The 19,946-nt window shown below is 61.0% G+C and overlaps 1 protein-coding gene across 1 annotated transcript in view; it reads left to right on the forward strand.

Annotated features, from left to right (window-relative positions):
- The first annotated feature begins 4,593 nt into the window (after positions 1-4,593).
- NTN1 (netrin 1) overlaps positions 4,594-19,946 on the forward strand; it is an 84,848-nt gene continuing 69,495 nt past the window's right edge. The window contains exon 1 of the mRNA XM_086857083.1: positions 4,594-5,710. Within this exon, the coding sequence (XP_086713209.1) occupies positions 4,687-5,710 (1,024 nt within the window). The 5' untranslated portion in view covers positions 4,594-4,686. The remainder of the gene's footprint in view (positions 5,711-19,946) is intronic.

A 19,946-nucleotide genomic window follows, 5' to 3' on the forward strand; every position in this document is an offset into this window, starting at 1 on the left:
CCCTCTCTCATCGCAAAGAAGCGACCGGCTGATCGTTTTCGCATCCCCGAGCCGGCCCTTCGGAGCTGAGGGAATTTGGGAATGCCCCGGGCTCTCTCGCTCCGGTTGCAAACGCCTTTGGGGCAGCGGGGCTGCTCCGCTCTGCGCTCCGGTGACGGACGGTCCGTGCGCTGGGGAGCGGGGAGGTGCCGGGGAGCGCCCGGAGGGGACCCGAGAGCGGCACAAGCGGCCTCGGCTGCGGTTCAGCCCCTCCCGGAGCCGCACGGTGCCCGCCGGAGGTGAGAGATGCGGCAGCGGTGGGGCGGTGCCGGAGCCGGGCAGGGCAAGCGGAGCGGGCCCCGCGGAGTCTCCTCGGTCGCTCCGCCCGGCTCCGGCCGCCGCTGCCCCCGCGCTTGCGGAGCGAAGTTTGGGGGGTTTGAGGGGAGCAGCCCGGGCCGCCCGCCGTGCCCGTGTTTAAAAGATCGCGGAGATATTTTCACACCTTAAACCGCCGCCCCCCTCTCCCCTCCAGTCCCCATCGCCTTGATTTAGTCCTTGGTAATTAATTTGGCATTTCAGAATAGCTACTGGGCTGGATAATGGCCTCATTCATCTCCCCAGCCTAATCTGAACAGAAACTGGAAGAAAAGCTTTCAGAAAGACAGAAACTGCCATTCGGCAACTGCTCAAAAGAACTGTCACTCCAGGGGAATAAATCGCTCCTGATTATTTCAACCCGGGTCTTCTCTGCTTTTCCAGCCGCTCCCGGTCCCGCCGGGGAACGGCCCCCCGAGTGCCGAGGAGGAGAAGAGCCGCTCGGGCTTCCCCCTCCCTTCTCCAAGCCCGGGCGGTGCAGGGGGAGGTGGGCGAGGAGCAGCGCATTGTTCCCGGGGAGGAGGACGAGCTCCGGCACCCGAAGCCATTTGACTTTTAAAACAGGCTCCGAGCGCTGGGGCCGCCTTTCCCGCTGCCCCCAGTGCGGCTGAAATAAAGCCCGTCCCGGTTCTCCGTTCTCGGGGCTTCTCCCCGGCCAAACACCGAGGAACGGGGACGCTCCGCTCTGGCCCGGCCCGGCCCTGGGCCCGCTCCCGGGCAGGGACCGGGGTACCGGAGCTGATGCTCCAGTGTGGTCCCAGCGGTGTTTCGTTCCCGGTGGAGGTACCGGAGCTACTCCGGTGCTGGTCCCAGCAATGTTCCGACCCCGGTGCTGGTAGCAGCGAGGCTCCGGCCCCGGTGCTGGTACCGGAGATGCTTCGGCGTCTCACAGGGGCTGCCTTCGGCAAGGGTCCGTCCCCTCCCGAGACAGGACACGGCCGAGACTGGCTGATGCTTCATGACAGGAAAATCAGATCCGAAGGGGGGCGATAAGGGAAGGGCACGGCCTGGTGGCCCGAGCATCCCCCCCGTTCCATCCTCGCGGGCCGGCCCCAGGCCCCTGCCCCGGGAGGGCCCGGCAGAGTCGGGCCCGGGACCGGCGAGCTGTGCCTCGGTCCCCGCGGAGCTGCTTACATGCATTTAATAGCTCGAGGGAGAGGTAATTAGAGGAGAAAGCCTCAGTAAATCACGTTAATGACCGCAAGAGCCATTACAAACCCCGGGGGTTGTGAAACACCGAATAAACCCAGAGAGAAGGGCAGGAGGGCGGCGAGAGCCGCAGCTCCGGGAGCGCCAGCGGGCAGCGGAGCCCCGCGCTCGGCAGCGCCGGGAGCTTGTTAAATTAACACCCTACTAATGGGATTAGGCAGCACCTCGGCTTTGAGGGGGAGTTCCGCGGGGATCAGCTTTCCTTAGATTCACCCCAAGTTTTGCTGTGAGGTGGTGAAGGACCGTGCGGGCTTTGAGGGGCCGCCGGGCGACTTTTAGAAGCTCTCTGGGACTTTAAAGAAACGCTGACATTTCAGCCCTGCCCTGGGCACTGGGGGCACTCCCGGGACCGCGGTCGGGCCGGCAGGAAGCGCCCGGAGCCAGCGGAGCCAGACCCGCATCTGTCCCCGGAGTATCGAGGCTCCTGGCACCTGCTGCGCCCCGAGCGGGCCCCGCGTGTCCTCCCGGGCACAGGAGCCGTCCCCTTGTGCCCCTGTCCCCCTGTGCCCCTGTCCCCTGTCCCCCTGTCCCTCTGTCCCCCTATCCCCCTGTCCCCCTGTCCCCCTGTCCCCCTGTGCCCCTGTCCCTCTGTCCCCCTGTCCCCCTGTCCCCCTGTCCCCCTGTCCCCCTGTGCCCCTGTCCCCCTGTCCCCCTGTCCCCCTGTCCCCCTGTGCCCCTGTCCCTCTGTGCCCCTGTGCCCCTGTCCCCTGTCCCCCTGTCCCCCTGTCCCCCTGTCCCCCTGTCCCCCTGTGCCCCTGTGCCCCTGTGCCCCTGTGCCCCTGTCCCCCTGTGCCCATGTCCCCCTGTGCCCCTGTGCCCCTGTCCCCCTGTCCCCCTGTCCCCCTGTGCCCCTGTGCCCCTGTCCCTCCGCAGCCCCGGCACGGCCGCGCACGGGACAGGGAACCCGCGGCAATAGCTGGTCCCGGACACGCGTGGCCGAAGGGAAATCGCCAGGCGAGTAAAGCGGGGGATCACAAACGAGGGCGATGCTCATGGCAGGCACCTGCAGGGGTCTGTGGGCCCAAAAAGGGCGCTCCGGTCTGGGCATTCCCGTCCGTTGTCCCTGCCGGGGCCACCCGGGGCCGCGGTGATGTCCCAGAGCCTCTGTCCCGGCCTGGCCCCACGGTCCGGGACAGCTTCATCTGAATTATCTCCCTCCCTCCTTGAGGTAGACGAGAGCACACACACCCCTGTCCATCTCAATTCTGCAAAAGGGCCATGAAAAGGGAGTGGGGTTAAAATCTTCTCCGGGGCTGGCGTATCCCGGGAGTGTCCGGGAGTGTCCTTGGGTGCATCGGGTGGGACCAGAGGGACGGGACCGCCAGTCCCGGCTCGGCCGCATCCCCAGGCACACACAGCCTTCCTCCTCCCCCGGCGATGGAGGGCGCCGGCAGCGGGACGGAGGGGCTGTTTCCCGGGGAAGAGTTAACAAATCCCGGGAGCGGTGGGGCTGGGGGGGCGGCTGGGGGGGGGTCCGGGGGGAGCGATGGGGGCAGGGAGGCTGCGGAGCCCCGCTGCCCTGCAGGGAAGGCGGTTGCATTGCCAAAGACGTCCCGCTGGGCTAGCAGGCCCGGGAGCAGATTAATCAGGCACTAATTCAATTTACAACAACCACTTTTATTCAGCTCGGTGGCAAGGAATTCAAAGCGGGGAGAGAGGCGGGCGGAGAGGAGGGGGCGGAGGCCGGCCTGGGGCTCGCCGCTGCCCGGGCAGCCCCCGTCCCCTCGGGCCGCCCCGCCGAGGCTCTCCGGGGAGGGGACCGAGCCGCCGTGCCAGGGCCCGGCCGCTTGAGTGACACGGCGTGGGCAGCGCTCCGAGAGAGGGCACCTCCGTTGGAAAAATAAAAGTGCCCTTTTAATCAAAGAGGGAGGGAAAGGGGGCGAGCAGGGCGGTCGGGAGCCGAGGGAGGGAAACTCTCCGCTCCCTCCCGGGACCGTCTCTCCGGGATCTCGGTACCGTCCCCCCGGGCCGTGTCCCCGGCCGGGATCACAGCGGGAAGAGGATCCGGGGTGGATCCGGGGGGAAGCGGCCATCGGGGGCGGCCCCTCGGCCCTGGGGGTCCTCAGGGTGGGTAGGAAGGGGAGACAGGGGCTGGGCCCGGTGCGGGACAAGTGCCGCCCTTTAACCCCTTCCTCGCCTTAACGGGAGAGCCGGCGAACTGCAGAGCGAGGCGGGGGGCGGCAAGAGGCGCCTTGTGCCCGGTCTCTTCGGAGCTGTGATAGAGAGTCTGCCTCTCTTCACCGACCCCAGCCCCCTAAAACAACCTGCCGGGGGTCGCCAGGCCCAGTAGTTCCCGTGTTGTGACTTCCCTCCATTAAATTTCCCCCGCACCGGATTTTCTGTCCCAGGAGCGGGAGCTGAGGGAGCCCGCTCGGGCCGGTGCCCCTTCCGATCCAGCTGCGGGGGCCAGTCCCTGTCCGGCCCGGTGGAGAGGGGAGGCCAGCAGGGACCAGGTGGGAGACGTCCCCATCCTGATCCCCCAGCTTCCCCACAGGTGGGCGTGGGGCCCCTGCCGGCCGCTTCTCCCCATCCCGCTCCACGCCCACGGAGCATCCCCAGCTGCAGGGCTCAGCAGGTCCCGGCTCCCCCAGCCCCGTCGGGGGCACCGAGGGGCGGGGAGGGGGAGCAGAAGGGCCCAGGCCCGGCTCCTCGGGGTGTCTCGGGAGCCCCGCGGCGGAGCTGGCGCCCATCACCGCGGTGTCGAGGCGGGCTCCGTCCCACTCCCATCCCCCCCCCGCCCTCCCCGAGGCCTGCGCTCGTCTCTGGCTGAGCCGCCAGTGGATGTCGTTGTTCTGTTCCTTGAGCGCGATGTCACTCCTTTAGCATGACCTCAAACGCGGCGGGGGCTGGGACCGCCAGTCATTCTCCGTGCGAGGGCCGGGGCGGGAGGCAGGCGGGACCCAGCCCCGCCGCCAGCCCCACTTTTGTGGTGCCGCCGCCGTCGCGGTCTCCCCTTTCTCCGCGGGGCTGGCCGCGGGGCGGGCGATGCTCCGGGCTCCCTGAGCCGCCGCACCGCGTCCCCGGCCGAGGTGCCCCGCGGAGCGGCGCGGTCGAGCGGCGGCTCCCCGGTGTGGCCCGTGTCCCCCTCCCCGCTGTCCCCACGCCGCGCGGAGGTCGCGCAGGATGCCGCGGAGGGGAGCGGAGGCGCCGCTGGCCCTGCTGCTGGCGGCGGCGTGGCTGGCGCAGCCCCTGCGCGGCGGCTACCACGGCGTGAGCATGTTCGCCGTGCAGACCGCCCAGCCCGACCCCTGCTACGACGAGCACGGGCTGCCCCGCCGCTGCATCCCCGACTTCGTCAACTCGGCCTTCGGGAAGGAGGTGAAGGTGTCCAGCACCTGCGGGAAGCCGCCGTCGCGGTACTGCGTGGTGACGGAGAAGGGCGAGGAGCAGGTCCGCACCTGCCACCTCTGCAACGCCTCCGACCCCAAGCGCGCCCACCCGCCCTCCTTCCTCACCGACCTCAACAACCCGCACAACCTGACCTGCTGGCAGTCCGACAGCTACGTCCAGTATCCCCACAACGTCACCCTCACCCTCTCCCTCGGCAAGAAATTCGAGGTGACCTACGTCAGCCTGCAGTTCTGCTCGCCGCGCCCCGAGTCCATGGCCATCCACAAGTCCATGGACTACGGCAAGACCTGGGTGCCTTTCCAGTTCTACTCCACGCAGTGCCGCAAGATGTACAACAAGCCGAGCCGCGCCGCCATCACGAAGCAGAACGAGCAGGAGGCGGTGTGCACCGACTCGCACACCGACGTGCGGCCCCTCTCCGGCGGCCTCATCGCCTTCAGCACCCTGGACGGCCGCCCCACCGCCCACGACTTCGACAACTCGCCCGTGCTGCAGGACTGGGTGACGGCCACCGACATCAGGGTGACCTTCAGTCGCCTGCACACCTTCGGCGACGAGAGCGAGGACGACTCCGAGCTGGCCCGCGACTCCTACTTCTACGCCGTGTCCGACCTGCAGGTCGGCGGGCGCTGCAAGTGCAACGGGCACGCGTCGCGCTGCGTCCGGGACCGCGACGACAGCTTGGTGTGCGACTGCAAGCACAACACGGCCGGCCCCGAGTGCGACCGCTGCAAGCCCTTCCACTACGACCGGCCCTGGCAGCGAGCGACGGCCCGGGAGGCCAACGAGTGTGTGGGTGAGTCCCGACCGCGGACGCTCCGGCACGGGCGGGGAGGAGGAGGAGGACGGGGACGGGGCGCGGAGGTCCCCGGAGGGGAGGTAGAGGGAGGGCAGAGCGAAGGAGCAGCGGGGAACGGCAGCGAAAGGCACGGGGACGTCCAGGAACACGCCGAGCAGAGCGGGGACACGCAGGGAGATGGAGAACGGGATAGCAGGAGGACACTGAGGTACCGGAGAGCGTAGGGATGAGGACGGGACACCGAGGGACCTTGGAGCGCGGAGCAGGGATGTGAAGGCACTCGGGAGCGCAGGGGATGGGACACTGATGGGCCCGGCAGCTCAAGGCAGGGAACACTGAGGTGCTCCGGAGCCCGCTGGTGACAGCACCGAGGGATCTCCAGGTGCAAAACAGAGGGCACGGGGGACCTGGGACCATCGGCCGGGCACAGGAATTTGGGGCAGGGGATACCGAGGGCCCCGGAGACGTGGGACGGGGACACTGGAGGCACCCGGCCGCGCAGGACGGGGTCCGCGGGGGACTCCGACGAGCAGAGCAAAGGGAAGCTCGGAAACTCGAGGCAGGAAAAAACAAGGATCTCAGGAGCGGGGATATGGGACATTCGGGATTCTGGGGAAACGCCTTTCGTGTCCGGAGAAGCGCGGAGGGGCCCTGGCCGGCCGGGCAGCGTCTCCCGTCCCGGGCGGGTCCTGAGCGGGGGGCCCGCAGCCCACGGCCCGGCTCCGGTGCGGGGATCCCGGAGCTCGCCCGCCGGCCCGTTCTCCTCCACGGGACACGGGCTCAGAGCCGCCGCAAAGCCCGAGAGGCTCCGCGTCCGGGCGGGATGGGGATGGGCTCCGGCCCTTTGCAGAGAGGGAAGGCGGCCGGCAGCACGGCAGGGAAGCGCGGCGAAGCCTGCAGCTCCCGTCCCTGCATCCTCAGGAGGTGCGGGCGGCCCTGGGAGGAGGCGGCGGGGACTTGAACGAGCCCCAGGGCCAAATGAGAGCCGGGCAGCCGCCGGTTCTTTCCATCTCGAGCGAAAAACGCGCGCCGTGCTGGCTGTCCCCGGGCGGAGAGGGAGCGTCCTCTTCTCTGCCGCGGTGGATAAGGGTTAAGAGCTGGGGAGTTCTCCGTGAGCCCCACACATCCCGCCGAATGTTCCCTCCGATCTTCCACCCCCGCTTCCCAGCGGGATCCCCACGCGCTGCCGCTCCTCTTCTCGCGGTTTAAGGGCCCGGTGCTCAGCCGTGTGCCCGTGAGGACCCGGGCCCGGGGCTGGGGTGGCCCGGACTGGGCTCGGCTCCCCACGCCGGGACCCCCCGGCCCCGCGGAGCGCAGCCCCAGATCTACCGCCCGCCTCCGCCGCTGCCTTGTTTACACGGAAAACACGGCCCCGTCTTCCAAAATATTTGCAGCTCCGACGATAGGAAAAAACCCTCGCCGAGCGGCCGGAGTTGGCCGCCTATTTTTACTTTCTTTTTTTTTTTTTTTTCTTTTTTTCCTTTTTCTTTTTTTTTTTTTTTTTTTTTTTTTGCTTTTTGTTTTTTTGTTTTCTTTCCCTTCTTTTCATTTTTTTGAATTTTTTTTCCGTAAAATCACAATCAGATGTGTCCCTTGCAGAGAGCGCAATTTCACCAGGGAGGCACGGCCGAGCCGGCTTATCTGGCGGGGAGAGGGGCCCGCTCCCGCGGCCCGGTGGCACCGGGGCACACTCGGTGGCAGCTCCGGGGGCGGGTGCGGGGTCCCGCAGCCTCGGGGCGATGCTCGGCCCCGCCGCGGAGCCCCCGCTCTCCCGGGCTGCGGATCGGCGGCTGCTCCTCTGCTGCCGGGGTCAGCTCCGGGTTTGCTCTTCCCCCGGCCCGCGGGTCCCGGCGGCGCTCGGGACGGAGCTCCGCGTCTCGTTTACTTCCCAGCACCGCCTCTTGCCCAGCAGCGAGGCCGGGGGACCAGGAGGGGACCGGCTTTCCCAGCTTCAGCCCCGCTCCCTGCCTGCAGAGTCACCGCTTTCGGCGATGCCGTAAATTCTGGTGCGGTCTCGGGGTGCTATCGGACCCCCGGTCTACTCCGCAGGATCCCCAAATGCTCCTGAAAACGCTTCTATTCAGTTATTGTGCTGGCGCCGTGCTCCTGCCATCCTTCTCCCTTCCAATTTATTTCCAATAAAAGGGAAGCAAGTTCCCAGTTTCCAGTAAAATATGTCACTTTTATGCCAGGCTTTGCATTTCAGACCATGTGCAGTCCTAGCCGCGTCAGACTTCTGCAAACGAAAATCGCTCTGTTTTTTCCTTTTCCACCGGGTTTGCTGGGAAGTGAATGTTTTGCAAGGATGAAGCTACCGTAAAACAATTTTCCGCAGCCGAGTCCTGCTGCTCCTTCCCTGGGGCCGCACCTATCAGTCTGTAAAACCAGCCACGGCCAAACACCCGCGCTGCCCTGCCAAGCCCACACCGCCTGGAGTAATCCCCCCAGATAAAGATCACAATAACCCCATTCAACTCCCACCCACTCGCTCATGACCGTCGGCCCACCCTGGTTTCTCTCCCAAATCCCGAGAGAAAGTCAGGCCCGGGTCAGCGGGGCTGCGGAGCCGCCCGCGCCGGGCAGGGGCAGGGGACGAGCGGGAGCTGCTGCTGCTGCTGCCTCCGCACGCTGGAGGCTCCTTCCAGCTGCAGAGGGGATCAGAGCGGCCGGAGCCTCCCGAGCCGAGGGGAAGGTGAATCGGCCAAATCAGCTGAATTTGCATCAGGTAGCGGTGAGAGAACTGGTTGCGGTTTTTTTCTCTGAATTTACTTTTTTCCGTTCTGGAAAATCGTTGGGAGTTTTATTTTTCTTTTTCTTTTCATCCAAAGAGAAAAATTATAGAATGTGTCTGCTTTGCTCAAAAATTTGGGTGTTTTCTTTGGTTAGCCCATTTCCCCTGCCAAAACCGAATCTTTGTTCCTATTCATGCTCATTTGGGGCTGAAAAAGAAATGCTCTGGAGTTTTAGACAGAAAGTCAAAATTTCCCACGGGAACGGTTTTTGCCAGCTAGATCGAATTTTTCTTTAGAGCTCCTTGTGAGATCCCAGCGCTGCACATGGAGAGGACAGGGCTTGTCCCAAGGAGATGTTCTCCAGGGATCTGCTCCTGCAGAGCTTTGCACAGCTTCAGGTTCCCATCAGCTTTACCTGGCAAGTAACTCATCCACGTAGAGCTTGGCCCCGCGGTCCGGCTTTGGCCGAGCGCCTGGGAGCCGGAGTGCTCCAGGGAGAACTCAGCTTGGAGAAGAGCTCCAAGGTCTGTTCTCCATCCTGCCTCTCTCCAGCGCCGCTGGGCTGGCTCTTTGCTCAGCACTGGTCCAGCCCAAGTCCCCTTCAGACAGCCCAGTCTGTCCTGATGCAGCTTCCAGCTCCCCCGGGAGAGGGGATTGCAGCTGGGAAAGGTCTGAACTAAACCGCTGTCAGAGCTCAGCTGCTGGCGAGCTTGTGTGGACACAGGAAAATGCAGGCAGGGTCTTTGATCAGATTTAACATCACTAAAATATACATGAAAATACCACTGCAGCTTCTCTGGAATTGCGGTGTTATTTGGAGTGCTGGCAATGAGCCTGGCCATGCACCCTCCCTTCAGCTTGCACGGAGCACCTTGGATAAAGCACCACTGGACAAGCCCAGGCTGCATCCTGCTGACAGGCACTTGGAGAGCTCCAGACTCCATTCCCAGTGCTGGCTCTGGATCCCCACAGCCTTCCCCCCATTGAGCCAGGAGATGCTCCCTGCACCTGCAGGTGTTCCTGACGTCAGCGGCGGCTGCAGGTGCTGGGCGCCGCTCGGATTTTGGCCCTCTGTGATGCCTTGAGAGCGTTTAACTAACCCAGGAGCGAGCGCAGGGAGAGAAAGGAAACACATTGTGTTCCCAGATAGGGATTTGGCACAGGCAGCACAGGGAGCCTGGTGTTGGACAGGCTCTGCTCCGCTGCCGAAGGGTTCCCAGGCTGGGATGTGTCTCATGTCAGAGCAATTTCCGAGCAAGCTTCTTATTCAGCGGAAAGGAAACTTCACCTCAGACAAGGAGTTGACCAGGAACTCTGAGAGACGTGCCCGCCAAACACTCCCAATGAAAAACTTCCAGTCAAACCTGGGGCTTTCTCACCTCCGTGGTGGTCCAGGGAGGCAATTGCAGGGCAGTGCTTGGGGCCCCTCCACCCTCATCACAACCAGGGAAATCAAATCCTCCCACACAGCCAGCTCCTCTCGCTCTGCTCCCACAGAGGGATGGGAGGGATTTCATGCCAGGGCGTTCCTGGTGTCCCTTATTAAATTCAGATGAACCCTGCATTAATCACCTCCACCTCAAAAGCCTTCCCAGCTCCATCCTGTCTGTAACCTTTCCCCAGGCTGGCACAGTGGGATATTGGGGAGCCTCATGAGAGGATTCCTTCCCATTCTCCTTGGCCTCCAAATAGAAGAAGGAGTCGAGCTGGTGGTGACTTTGGCTCTGTCCCACTGGACAGGAATTTCTTGTGAGCCAGTGCCTGCCTGCGGGGTCCAGGCCCCGGGGTCAGAGCAGGGAGCCAGGGCAAGGCCTGGGCCACCAGGGGCTGGCAATGGCTCACAGTGGCCGAGGCATCTGACCAGGAAGGGCTGGGCTGGTGGGAAATGTCCTTTCTGCCTTCTCCTCTGCCGTGGTGGCTCAGGCTTTGCAGATGGTTTATCCTGAGGGGGACAGAGGGACAGAGGCACTGGCTGCTGCTGTGGGAGGGGGACAGGCAGAGCTGGCAGGGACCCTGTCACACAGGGGCACATCCAATGCATCCTCTGCCCCTCTGGTTCTGTGGTGGGGTGGGGGTCAGACAGAGGAATGAAGTAGCTTTGCAAATCCCCCTGTGAGGAGAAAAGGAGTCTGAGTGTCCCTGTGTTCACCCTGCTTAATGTCCACATCTGTTCCAGAGGGATGGGGAAGGTTGCAGGCATTGAGCCCTTCTTGCTTGGAGAAACAGCCACATTCCCAACCTGTGCGGAGAGGCTCTGAGCAGGTTCCCCAGGGTGCCAGAGCAGGATCCCCACAGTGTAACATCCTTTGTCCACCCGAGGCAGACGCTGGTGCCTGGATCTGGCAGCACAACACAACTCTGCCCCTGCAGGATCCAGCCAGGGTTCTCAGGTGGATTTTGGAGCTGCTCTGTGGTGGTGCTGCCCGTTACCTCCTGATGATAACAGGAATGCTCATAATTTCTGATATCCAGGTTCAATTTCCCTTCATTCCCTCAAATGCCTCAATTTCCCCATTTATAGGGAGCAAAGCGGGGGGCTCTATAAAATCCTCCAGATTTGTGTTGAGAAAGGCACAAAGCATTATTGCCTTGTACTCAGAAAACTGCAGCTGGGGCAGCTTCACCAGCAGCTGGAGCAGACCCTGCAAGGGCTGCACTTCTTGTGGCTCCATGTGCCACCCTTGGAGCCACAGGTCCTTCCCAGCCCCTCCTGGTGCAGCTCCCAGCGGGTCGTGCTGCATGGCGAAGGGCACGAGCAGGGGTAACTGTATTGCTGAGCAGATGGGTGCTGTAGCCATAGAAATTTGGGCTCATGAGCTGCTGAGGCTCCCATTGTAGCCTCCCAAGGGAGCCTCGCATGGGCAGAGCTTTCTCACAGGCTTTTATTCTCAGGAAGCTTAAAGTTAAACTGATTTCCAACAGAAAGGTTTTTACACCAACAAACAAACAAACAAAAAAGCGCAGCTAAGGCTAAAACAAAACCAGGCTTGGCACTCCGGGTTGGACACTTGCCTTCCCTTGAGCTTGTCCACGGCTAATCTCTGCCCTTCTCTTTCTGGGCCAAATCATGTCATCCTTATTCAGCCTCCGCTGTCCTCGCCTCGCAAACTCCCTGTGCCTGCCCGGGGGGACGTGCTGCCTCTCCAGGGATGGAGCAAAAAGCACCCGAGGGCTCTGCAATCCCCACAGCCCAGAAAAGCATTCCCAGGATTCTGGGATTTCTATCTGGCCTGTGAAGTGGGAACAGTTGGGCACACAAATTTGTCTTCATATTCATAATTTATCTCCCCTCCATCGTGAGGGATGGGAGATGGGTTTTTGTGACCATGGAAAGTGGATGCCTTTTTGGCCCTAAATCTCTCCTGCCTCCCTTTTGTGACAGCTTTTTGGTAGTGGTTTTAGAGGCTCTTGTGCTTTGTATGGGACTGCAGAATTTCATTCCAGGTGATTCCTTTTCTCTACCCTGACTGATCATCTGCACCTCAAAAGCCTTCCCAGTTCTCATCCCGTCTGTAACCATTCTGTGGTTGGGCTGTGCAAGCAGAGTTTGATTGGGGATTTTCTGGAGGATTTCAGGGTGCTGTGTTGAGTTTTTTCCTCCACCACTTTTGTCCTGGGGGAAATATGGGGAAAAGGTGACGATGGGTCAGGATGGCTGGAACAGTCTGGGTACCTGCCTGCCTTTGCAGGAGCCGTAGATCATTTGGCCCCTTGTTGCTGTCAAACAGTAGAAAAAACCCCAGAGCAGCCCCAGGACCCATCTAATCCAGCATCCACCTCTTCCTAGAGAGCTCTGGCACGGCAGCCTGGGGCACAGGACCCCACGGCAGGGCGGTGTCCCCGGGACACGGGGGCTTCACACACTCAACCCCACCAGGGTGATTTATTTGCAGCACGTTCATGATTGCACCGAACACATTCCCCCCGTTTTTCAGGAGAGAAGGGAGAGGATTTGCTGCCAGGATCAGCCCGTGCAGAGGGCTCGGGGCCGGGCCGGGCTCGGCGGTGGCAGAGCCGCATCTGCTCCGTCCCCAGGGTGCCTCTGGAGCAGCGGCTGCAGTTTGGCCTCTGCCGCTCGGATCAGCAGGAAACGTTTGCTTTGCATGAGCCGAGCTCCCGTCCCGAGCATCCCTGCCAGATCCCCGCTGCTTCCCGCATGGAGCAGGCACAGCCGGGGCTGGCACGGCTCAGCCTGGCTCTGCAGCCCCGCGGGACCGCGAGCTGTGCCGTGTCTGTGCAGGGATCAAAGCACGGGACAGGGGACAGGGGACAGGGGATGGGGACAGGGGACAGGGACAGGGACAGGGATAGGGGACAGGGGACAGGGGACAGGGACAGGGACAGGGACAGGGACAGGGACAGGGATAGGGGACAGGGGACAGGGGACAGGGACAGGGACAGGGACAGGGACAGGGACAGGGACAGGGGACAGGGGACAGGGACAGGGGACAGGGACAGGGACAGGGACAGGGACAGGGACAGGGGACAGGGGACAGGGGACAGGGACAGGGACAGGGACAGGGATAGGGGACAGGGGACAGGGGACAGGGACAGGGACAGGGACAGGGACAGGGGACAGGGACAGGGACAGGGACAGGGACAGGGGACAGGGACAGGGACAGGGACAGGGACAGGGGACAGGGGACAGGGACAGGGGACAGGGGACGGGGACAGGGGACAGGGACAGGGACAGGGGACAGGGACAGGGACAGGGACAGGGACAGGGACAGGGGACAGGGGACAGGGGACAGGGACAGGGACAGGGGACAGGGGACAGGGGACAGGGACAGGGGACAGGGACAGGGACAGGGGACAGGGACAGGGACAGGGACAGGGGACAAGCTGAATCCACAGCCGGGGCAGTCCCGGCTCTGCCCGCAGCAGAGATTCATCCCCGCTGACCGAGCTCCGAACAGTCTGGAGAGCTGGGATGGAGTGACGGGCAGGCTCTTAAAAAGATATCTGTAAAATGGATTTCGTTTCTAAGGGGATTAGGATGCCCTGGGGACTGATAAGGAGACAGAGGCTTTTCCTCTCTCAGCCAGGGCAGCCGTGGAGGCTCTCGGAGAGAGCGGAACGGGGACCCGGCCGCTCCCGATCCACCCCAGGCAGAAGCAGAGGGATCAGTGGCACAGAGGGGCTCAACCCTACACTGAGTGCGAGTTTGCTTTAGGCTCAGCAGGAAACAGGGAATTAATGGTGGGGAGGGGAAAATCCGGCCTTCTTTTGGGAGACACTAAAGAAGTGTATTGTGATGTGGGAGAGCACGGGAATGGAAGAGACACTCAGCTCTGCCGGGAGATGAATTCATGGAAGTATTTTGTACACTGCTGGTTTAGTGGAGACAGGAGTCTGAAAGCTGATGGAGTGATGTGGACAGAGAGATTATTTTGTTCTGGGGCTCAGCAAGCACTCTGAGGTTTCAGCTGGCATGGGGGACATTGACAACACAAACTGGGCACAGAACTGCTGCCCACAGCGGGCACCTCCTGCATGGCCGGGACTGCAGAGGGCAGAGAAAGGAACAGGAAGGGAAAGAGCCTGGATTCATGTCCCACACACAGCCGTGAGACCATGGAATAAATCTTCCTGGGCAAATGTTTCCACAGGCAGAAATTTTCCTTTCAAACCTTTTCAAAGTGTCTTGTGAGTGACGGGAGGGTTGAAAATTGTGTCTGCATTCCCCCCTGGACAGAGGGTTAGAGCGCAGGGAAGGAGCAAACCTTTATTTCACTCTCTTCTGGAAGTACAAGGTTTTCCTAAATGATTTTGCAGAAGGGCTGGAACGGGCCTCTGGCTTTGCCCAAGGCCTGTTGTCACCCAGGCTGTGGTTGCTCATGGAGAGGGATCCCCCCTCGGGCTGAGACAGGACACCTGGGGATGCTGCACTGGGAATCACAGCCCTCAGCCCAATTCCTGTTCCCCTGGGGATCAAGGGGACACCAATGGATGAGCCCAAAAGTCCTTGGACATTTTCTGCCAAAAACAATCAGCAAAAGGAGATTGTGTGGGCAGGTGAGTGGAAACTTCAGTACAGGTAGGGGGTAGCATCTTTGGGAGTCTCTTGGGAATCAAAGCTGCTGAATCTCCGATTTGGGGAGAGGATGGAGAGCCCAGGGCCTACACCCAGCATCCCCAGTTTCCCCTGGGAAAGGGCCAAAAGGCCGTGAAGGGCAGGAGCAGGCAGTGCAGTGACACAGGCTGGGAGCAGCCCGGTTCTGTGGTGTCATTTAACAGCAAATTTATCCTTTTTGATGTGCTGGGGTGGGAAACTCTTTCTGCCAGGCAGAAATAGACACAGATGTGTTGATGGTGCCTCCTGGAGTGGTAAGAGCATTCCCCATTTCCCAGTGCATGAAGGAGGGAGGTGAGGTGTCCTGCCCCTGGCCCAGGTGGGAACTGGAGGAGCGTGGCAGGAACACTCCGGCTCAGCAGGCCCCACGCTCCAGGCTCGGTGCCATCTCCGTGCTGGGGCTGTGCACTCCCAGTCCCCGTGAGGAGCAGCCCAGCTGTTCCCTCCCGATCCATCCCCGCGGCCTGTGCGCTCCAGGTTCAGGGCTCGGCTTGGAAAGATGGATGAGGTGTCCATGTCATCATCCCTGTGGTGTTTCGGAGCCATCCATCACCCAGATCCCTGCCAGGCTGCACTGGGTGGATCACTGGGATCTGTGCTTTGTTTTGACCAAGGGAAAAATTTTCATGGGAATTATCATTAATTAATGTCCCTCAGTGGCAGCTCTGTGGGTATTTAGGGTGCAGGCTCAGGAAGTCAGAGCAGAGTGGGTGAGGAGAGAATGGACAGCACACCTGATTGGAACAGGGAGTTTTAACACTCACTGGGGACTCCCCAGCACTTGCTCTGCTCTCACAGCCCCAAAACAACTTTCCTTCAGGCTCTGGAGTGTCATCTCTGCGTGGCCAGGAGATGCTCTGGGGAGAGCTGAGCCCTGCATGCAGGGAGGGGAGGAGAGGGAGGGACAGTGCAGGCAGGTGAGACCTGAATCTCCCTGTCGGCAGCATCCTCTTCGTGCAAAGCCTTCCTCGGAGGGGTGGCCCTGGCTCTTCCTGTCCCACTGGCTACCCCAGCAGGTAGCAATGCACGAGCAGAGGAGCCTGTTCCAGCAGCAAAGCGAGCCCTGGGGGATGTGACAGAGGCATCAGGACGCTGGAAATGGAAAGGGAAGAAGGAAGGTAAAGGTTGGGAAGAGCCGCGGACAGAAGGAAAATGTCTGGGTTTAAAAATCAGTTTGTGGTGCACGAGAGCAGCCTGAGGAGCCTCCTCGGGGTGGGTACAGCCGCTCCCTCCTGGCGCTGCCAAGAGCCTGTTGTTTCGCAGCTCCATCTGATAAGCGGTGCAGAAGCAGCCCCGCGTTTCGCCTTCCTCTGTCAGTGCCGCCCGTCCCGAGCCGGGGCTGTTCACTGCCTCATCCTCCCCCTTTTGCAAGAGGGAGTCAGTTCTGGTTAATGTTGGAGATCGGAACGTGATTACCGAAAGCCTCATGAAATTAAATCCGTTCTCTTCAAAGCGGCCGGGGAGGGAGGGAGGGAGGGAGGGGAACGTCCCTCTGGCAGCGGCGGCGGCCGGGAGGATATTGAGAGCAGCCTGGTGGCCAGCGCTGCCCCGCGCACAATCGGGCTCTGCCAGGGGGAAGGCAAATACAAACAGCAGCTTGTGTTTGCACACAAAAGCTCTGCGCCCCGCCATCCCCGGCCCCGGGCTTTACACCCTCGGCTCTTGGGCAAAAAGTCCTGGGAGGGCTGGAGGGAGGGAAAGTCGGCTGAATATTTAGGGATGAATTGAAGTGTGCAAACACGCCTTTGGGGAGCTCGCGGAGCAGCGCTTGGATCAGCTGCCCGCCGGGGCTGGGACGCAAGCGCTGCGCTTGAAAGGGCGACTTTCACGCTGAAGCAAAACGGGACAAAGGAAGATAAATGAAACGGGCTCCCGGCAGGGTTTGGTTTGTTTGTTTTTGTAACTCGGCTAATATTCCCGCATTGTTCAGCCCAGCGGCCCAGTGTCTGTCCTTCACACGCTGCCCGTAAATCGGGGCTGGGCGGGCGGCGCAGGCAGCGGGCGGTGCGGGAGGGACGGGAGCGGCGGGACGGGGATGGGAGCAGAGGGACAGGGATGGGACCAGAGGGACAGGGAGCAGAGGGACAGGGATGGGACCAGAGGGACAGGGAGCAGAGGGACAGGGATGGGACCAGAGGGACAGGGACCAGAGAGATAGGGACAGGATGAGTGGGACAGGGACGGGACGAGCGGCTCTGGCCCTGGGGACCAGGGATTGTGCTCTGCGGCTCCTGCGGTGCCGGAGTTGGGGACGGCGAGGTGGCCATGGCACCGCGCTGAGCTGGGCAGGTCTGAGCCGGAGCGGGGCGCTCAGCTCTGGTCATTGCCAGCTGTTCCCGCATTCAGCCAGTGGCGGTTTTGAGCGCAGTTCAACATCTAACAGAGGTGTGTCGGGGGGGCTGTGCACCGGCAGAGCTCTGCTATCAGTTCATTCCCCAGCTGAGCGTGGCGTGTCCTGATGATTTTCCACAGAGCTGGCAGCAAATGTGCTGAGATTTGCCCAAGTGGGGACATGCCAGGCAAACCGTGGGTACCAGCGCTGATGTGTCAGCCCATCCCATCCCATCCCATCCCATCCCATCCCATCCCATCCCATCCCATCCCATCGCAAGGAACAGCGCTCATCCTCACTGTGTGCGTGCTCAGGGATGGGTCCCTGCAGAGCTCAGAGCCTGCCCAGGACTGATCCCGTGGGATGGGCATAAATTCAGGATTAGAGATCTCAGGGTGGACTCAGCCAGGCTGATGAAGGCGCTCGTTTGATTGCAAAGATTAGAAGATCCCCAACACAAGCCTCCTGAAAATTCCCTTTCCCTCTGGATTTTAGGCAAAGCAGGTTTAACACCGCAATATTTCTCTAGTGTGAGCTGAGTAAGCAAAATTTAATAATCAGCTGCATAATAGTTTAGCTCAAATCAAAGAGCAAGAGCAGCGTCGCCTTTAAAACATTTGAATAACATTTAATATCCTCTGTAGCATTTACTTTTCCACAAGCCTCTGCAAAACCACCAAATGTTCACAGAAATTTGGCAAACCGATTTCTGCAGAAATCCAGCCCCCCAGATGAGCTGTTTGTTAGTCTCCACTTCACAAAGTTTCGCCCAATCAACAACAACAACAACAAAAAAATCCCAACAAAACCCCAGACAGCGCCTCACGTGCTGGGGGTGACCAAAGAAATCCCCTGGTTTGGGTGACCAATGAATGTCCCCAGCAATGAAAAGCAAACAATTTGTCGGCAGCCCCTGCACTTGAAAACGAATGATCCAAATTATTCAGCGAGTCTCCCTGGATAGTGAATCCATTGAAAGGGGATCAAGACAGAGTCATAAATTATTCATTACCCAGAAGAGACTGAAATGCATATAATCATAACAATAATAATAACAACAACAATCGTTACGCTAATAATAGCAAGCAGAGCCCACGCATTCTCCCAGAGAACCAGGGAGCCATGAAGCCTCCCAGACTTTATTTTCCATTTATCCCAGCCCCTATTTAGAACAGCTGTGTTAAATAAAGGAATGTAAAGTGGGTCGACATTTGGAATAAATGTATTTATTGCCAATAATTGGACTCTCTTGTCTTGGTTGGGGGTGATGGACTTTGTGCTTGGGTCCTTGGCAGGGAGCAGCTCCATGAACTCACACTCATCCCTGGTAATTGCTCCATGGAATGGATTTCTCCGTGTCCTGGGCTGCTTTTAAGGAGCCTTTGGAAGCGGCTGCAGCGGAGGCATGTCCTGTCCCTCTGTCCCTGGAAAATTTATAGGTGTCCGTGGGCTGAAAGAGAAGCGGGAAGTGCCGGCCTGACACATATCCTCGGGATTTGGCTCTTCCCGGCTTGAACCGGACGTTGCTGGTGGAGTCCGGGCGCAGAGCGGGAGCTGGGAGAGGCCCCCGCTCCTGTCCCCGGCCCGAGGGTCCCCGGGCACCCCCGGCCCCGGCTGCGACAGCCCCGGATCCGCCTCCAGCCGGTGCCTTCAGCTCCCCGGCAATTCTGCTGCCCTTGGGACCGAGCTTTCCTTCGGGCATCTTTGACTCGGAAGCTCCTTCCAGCGGCCCCCCCGAGGGGATTTTCTCCACGGGGAGCTCTCTGCTGGGCGATATTGAACATTCAAATACATTTCTATGCCTGCACCGTGCTGGAAGGAGCCCGGCTACCACTTTGGCATGCAAATGAATGCAGGGGCTCAGCCGTGGCACTCGGCCATCTCCCGAGCCTTTCCCACAGGTCGCCCCGTGGTCGCACGGAGGGGTCGGAGGGGCCCGAGGATCCTTTCTGAGGCTCCCTCGGAGCTTTCTCCACCTGCTGCTCTCCGGGAGCAGAGGGGAGGGCTCTGCTGTTTCCTGCATGCGGGCAAAAATGACATTTTTAAAGCCGAGGAGCAGCAGGTTGGGCCGGGAAGGGGTGAAGCGCTCGCCTGCTCCGGCTCCAGCAGCGCTGGGGGCTGCAGAGGGGGCTCAGCACCCACAGGGCTGGGCTGGGGGGCTCGGTGCTGCAGCAGAACCAGCCCACGGGGGTGCTTTGGGTACCAGGGCTGAAACAGCACCACAGAGATGGTTCTTGCTTGCTCGGTGAGTTAATCTGCAGCTCGGGCTGGGGAAGGTGCGGGAGGATGGGGAGATGAGGCGGACAGAGCGGGGCTGGTGGTGCCCGGTGCTGAGCCTGGTGCCATCAGCAGGGCTTGGGGACACGAGGGACATGTGGGACCCCTCCCTGTGGCACGGCAGGAGAGCTGAGCTCGCAGATCCTCTGCTGCGGGCAGCTGCAAGGCAAGGAGCAGAAGAAAGAGTTCCTGCTGGCATTTTTGTTGGAAGTCGCCTGAGTATTAAGTGGAACACGGTTTTCATTACCAGCCCCATTTTGGTGCAATAAATCATGAACTAGAAACACGCTTCTGGCCTGGATTCTGCCCTCAGTTCTGACTGGCAGTAACCAGAGGCAAAATCCAGCCTCGGCTTCAGCGTTACAGCCCATATGGTCACCTTTTGGAATTAATTTCTTCTGGTAATTTCTGTGTAATTAGACAGCACTGAAGGTTGCTTCCTCTCCTGGGCAATTAATGGTGCTGATCTCGTGCCAAAGGTGCACTTTACACCGCACAAACCTGTGAGGAGAGACAAGCTCAGCCTCCAGGTGACAATCTGGACCCTCAGCAGGATCCTGGACACCCCCAGAGTCCTGGGAGGAGATGGGGCCACCAGGCAGCAATTCAGCACAGAGCAAGCCCTTGCTGTTGGGCTGTGAAGAGAGCACGGAGTGTTTGTGCGAGCTCCAGCTGCTGCTGGAATATTTGGGAGGTCATTCCCGCAGAGCAGGCTGCAGGAACCTGTAATTGCAACAGATGCTCTCCGACAGCGGCGGCCCCGTGGGGGAGCAGAGCCGCTCATCCCCCAGGGCAGGAATCTAATTTATATCTCATAAG

This window comes from Cyanistes caeruleus, chromosome 19 (assembly GCF_971803275.1).
Source record: "Cyanistes caeruleus chromosome 19, bCyaCae1.hap1.1, whole genome shotgun sequence".
Classification (NCBI taxonomy): Eukaryota; Metazoa; Chordata; class Aves; order Passeriformes; family Paridae; genus Cyanistes; species Cyanistes caeruleus.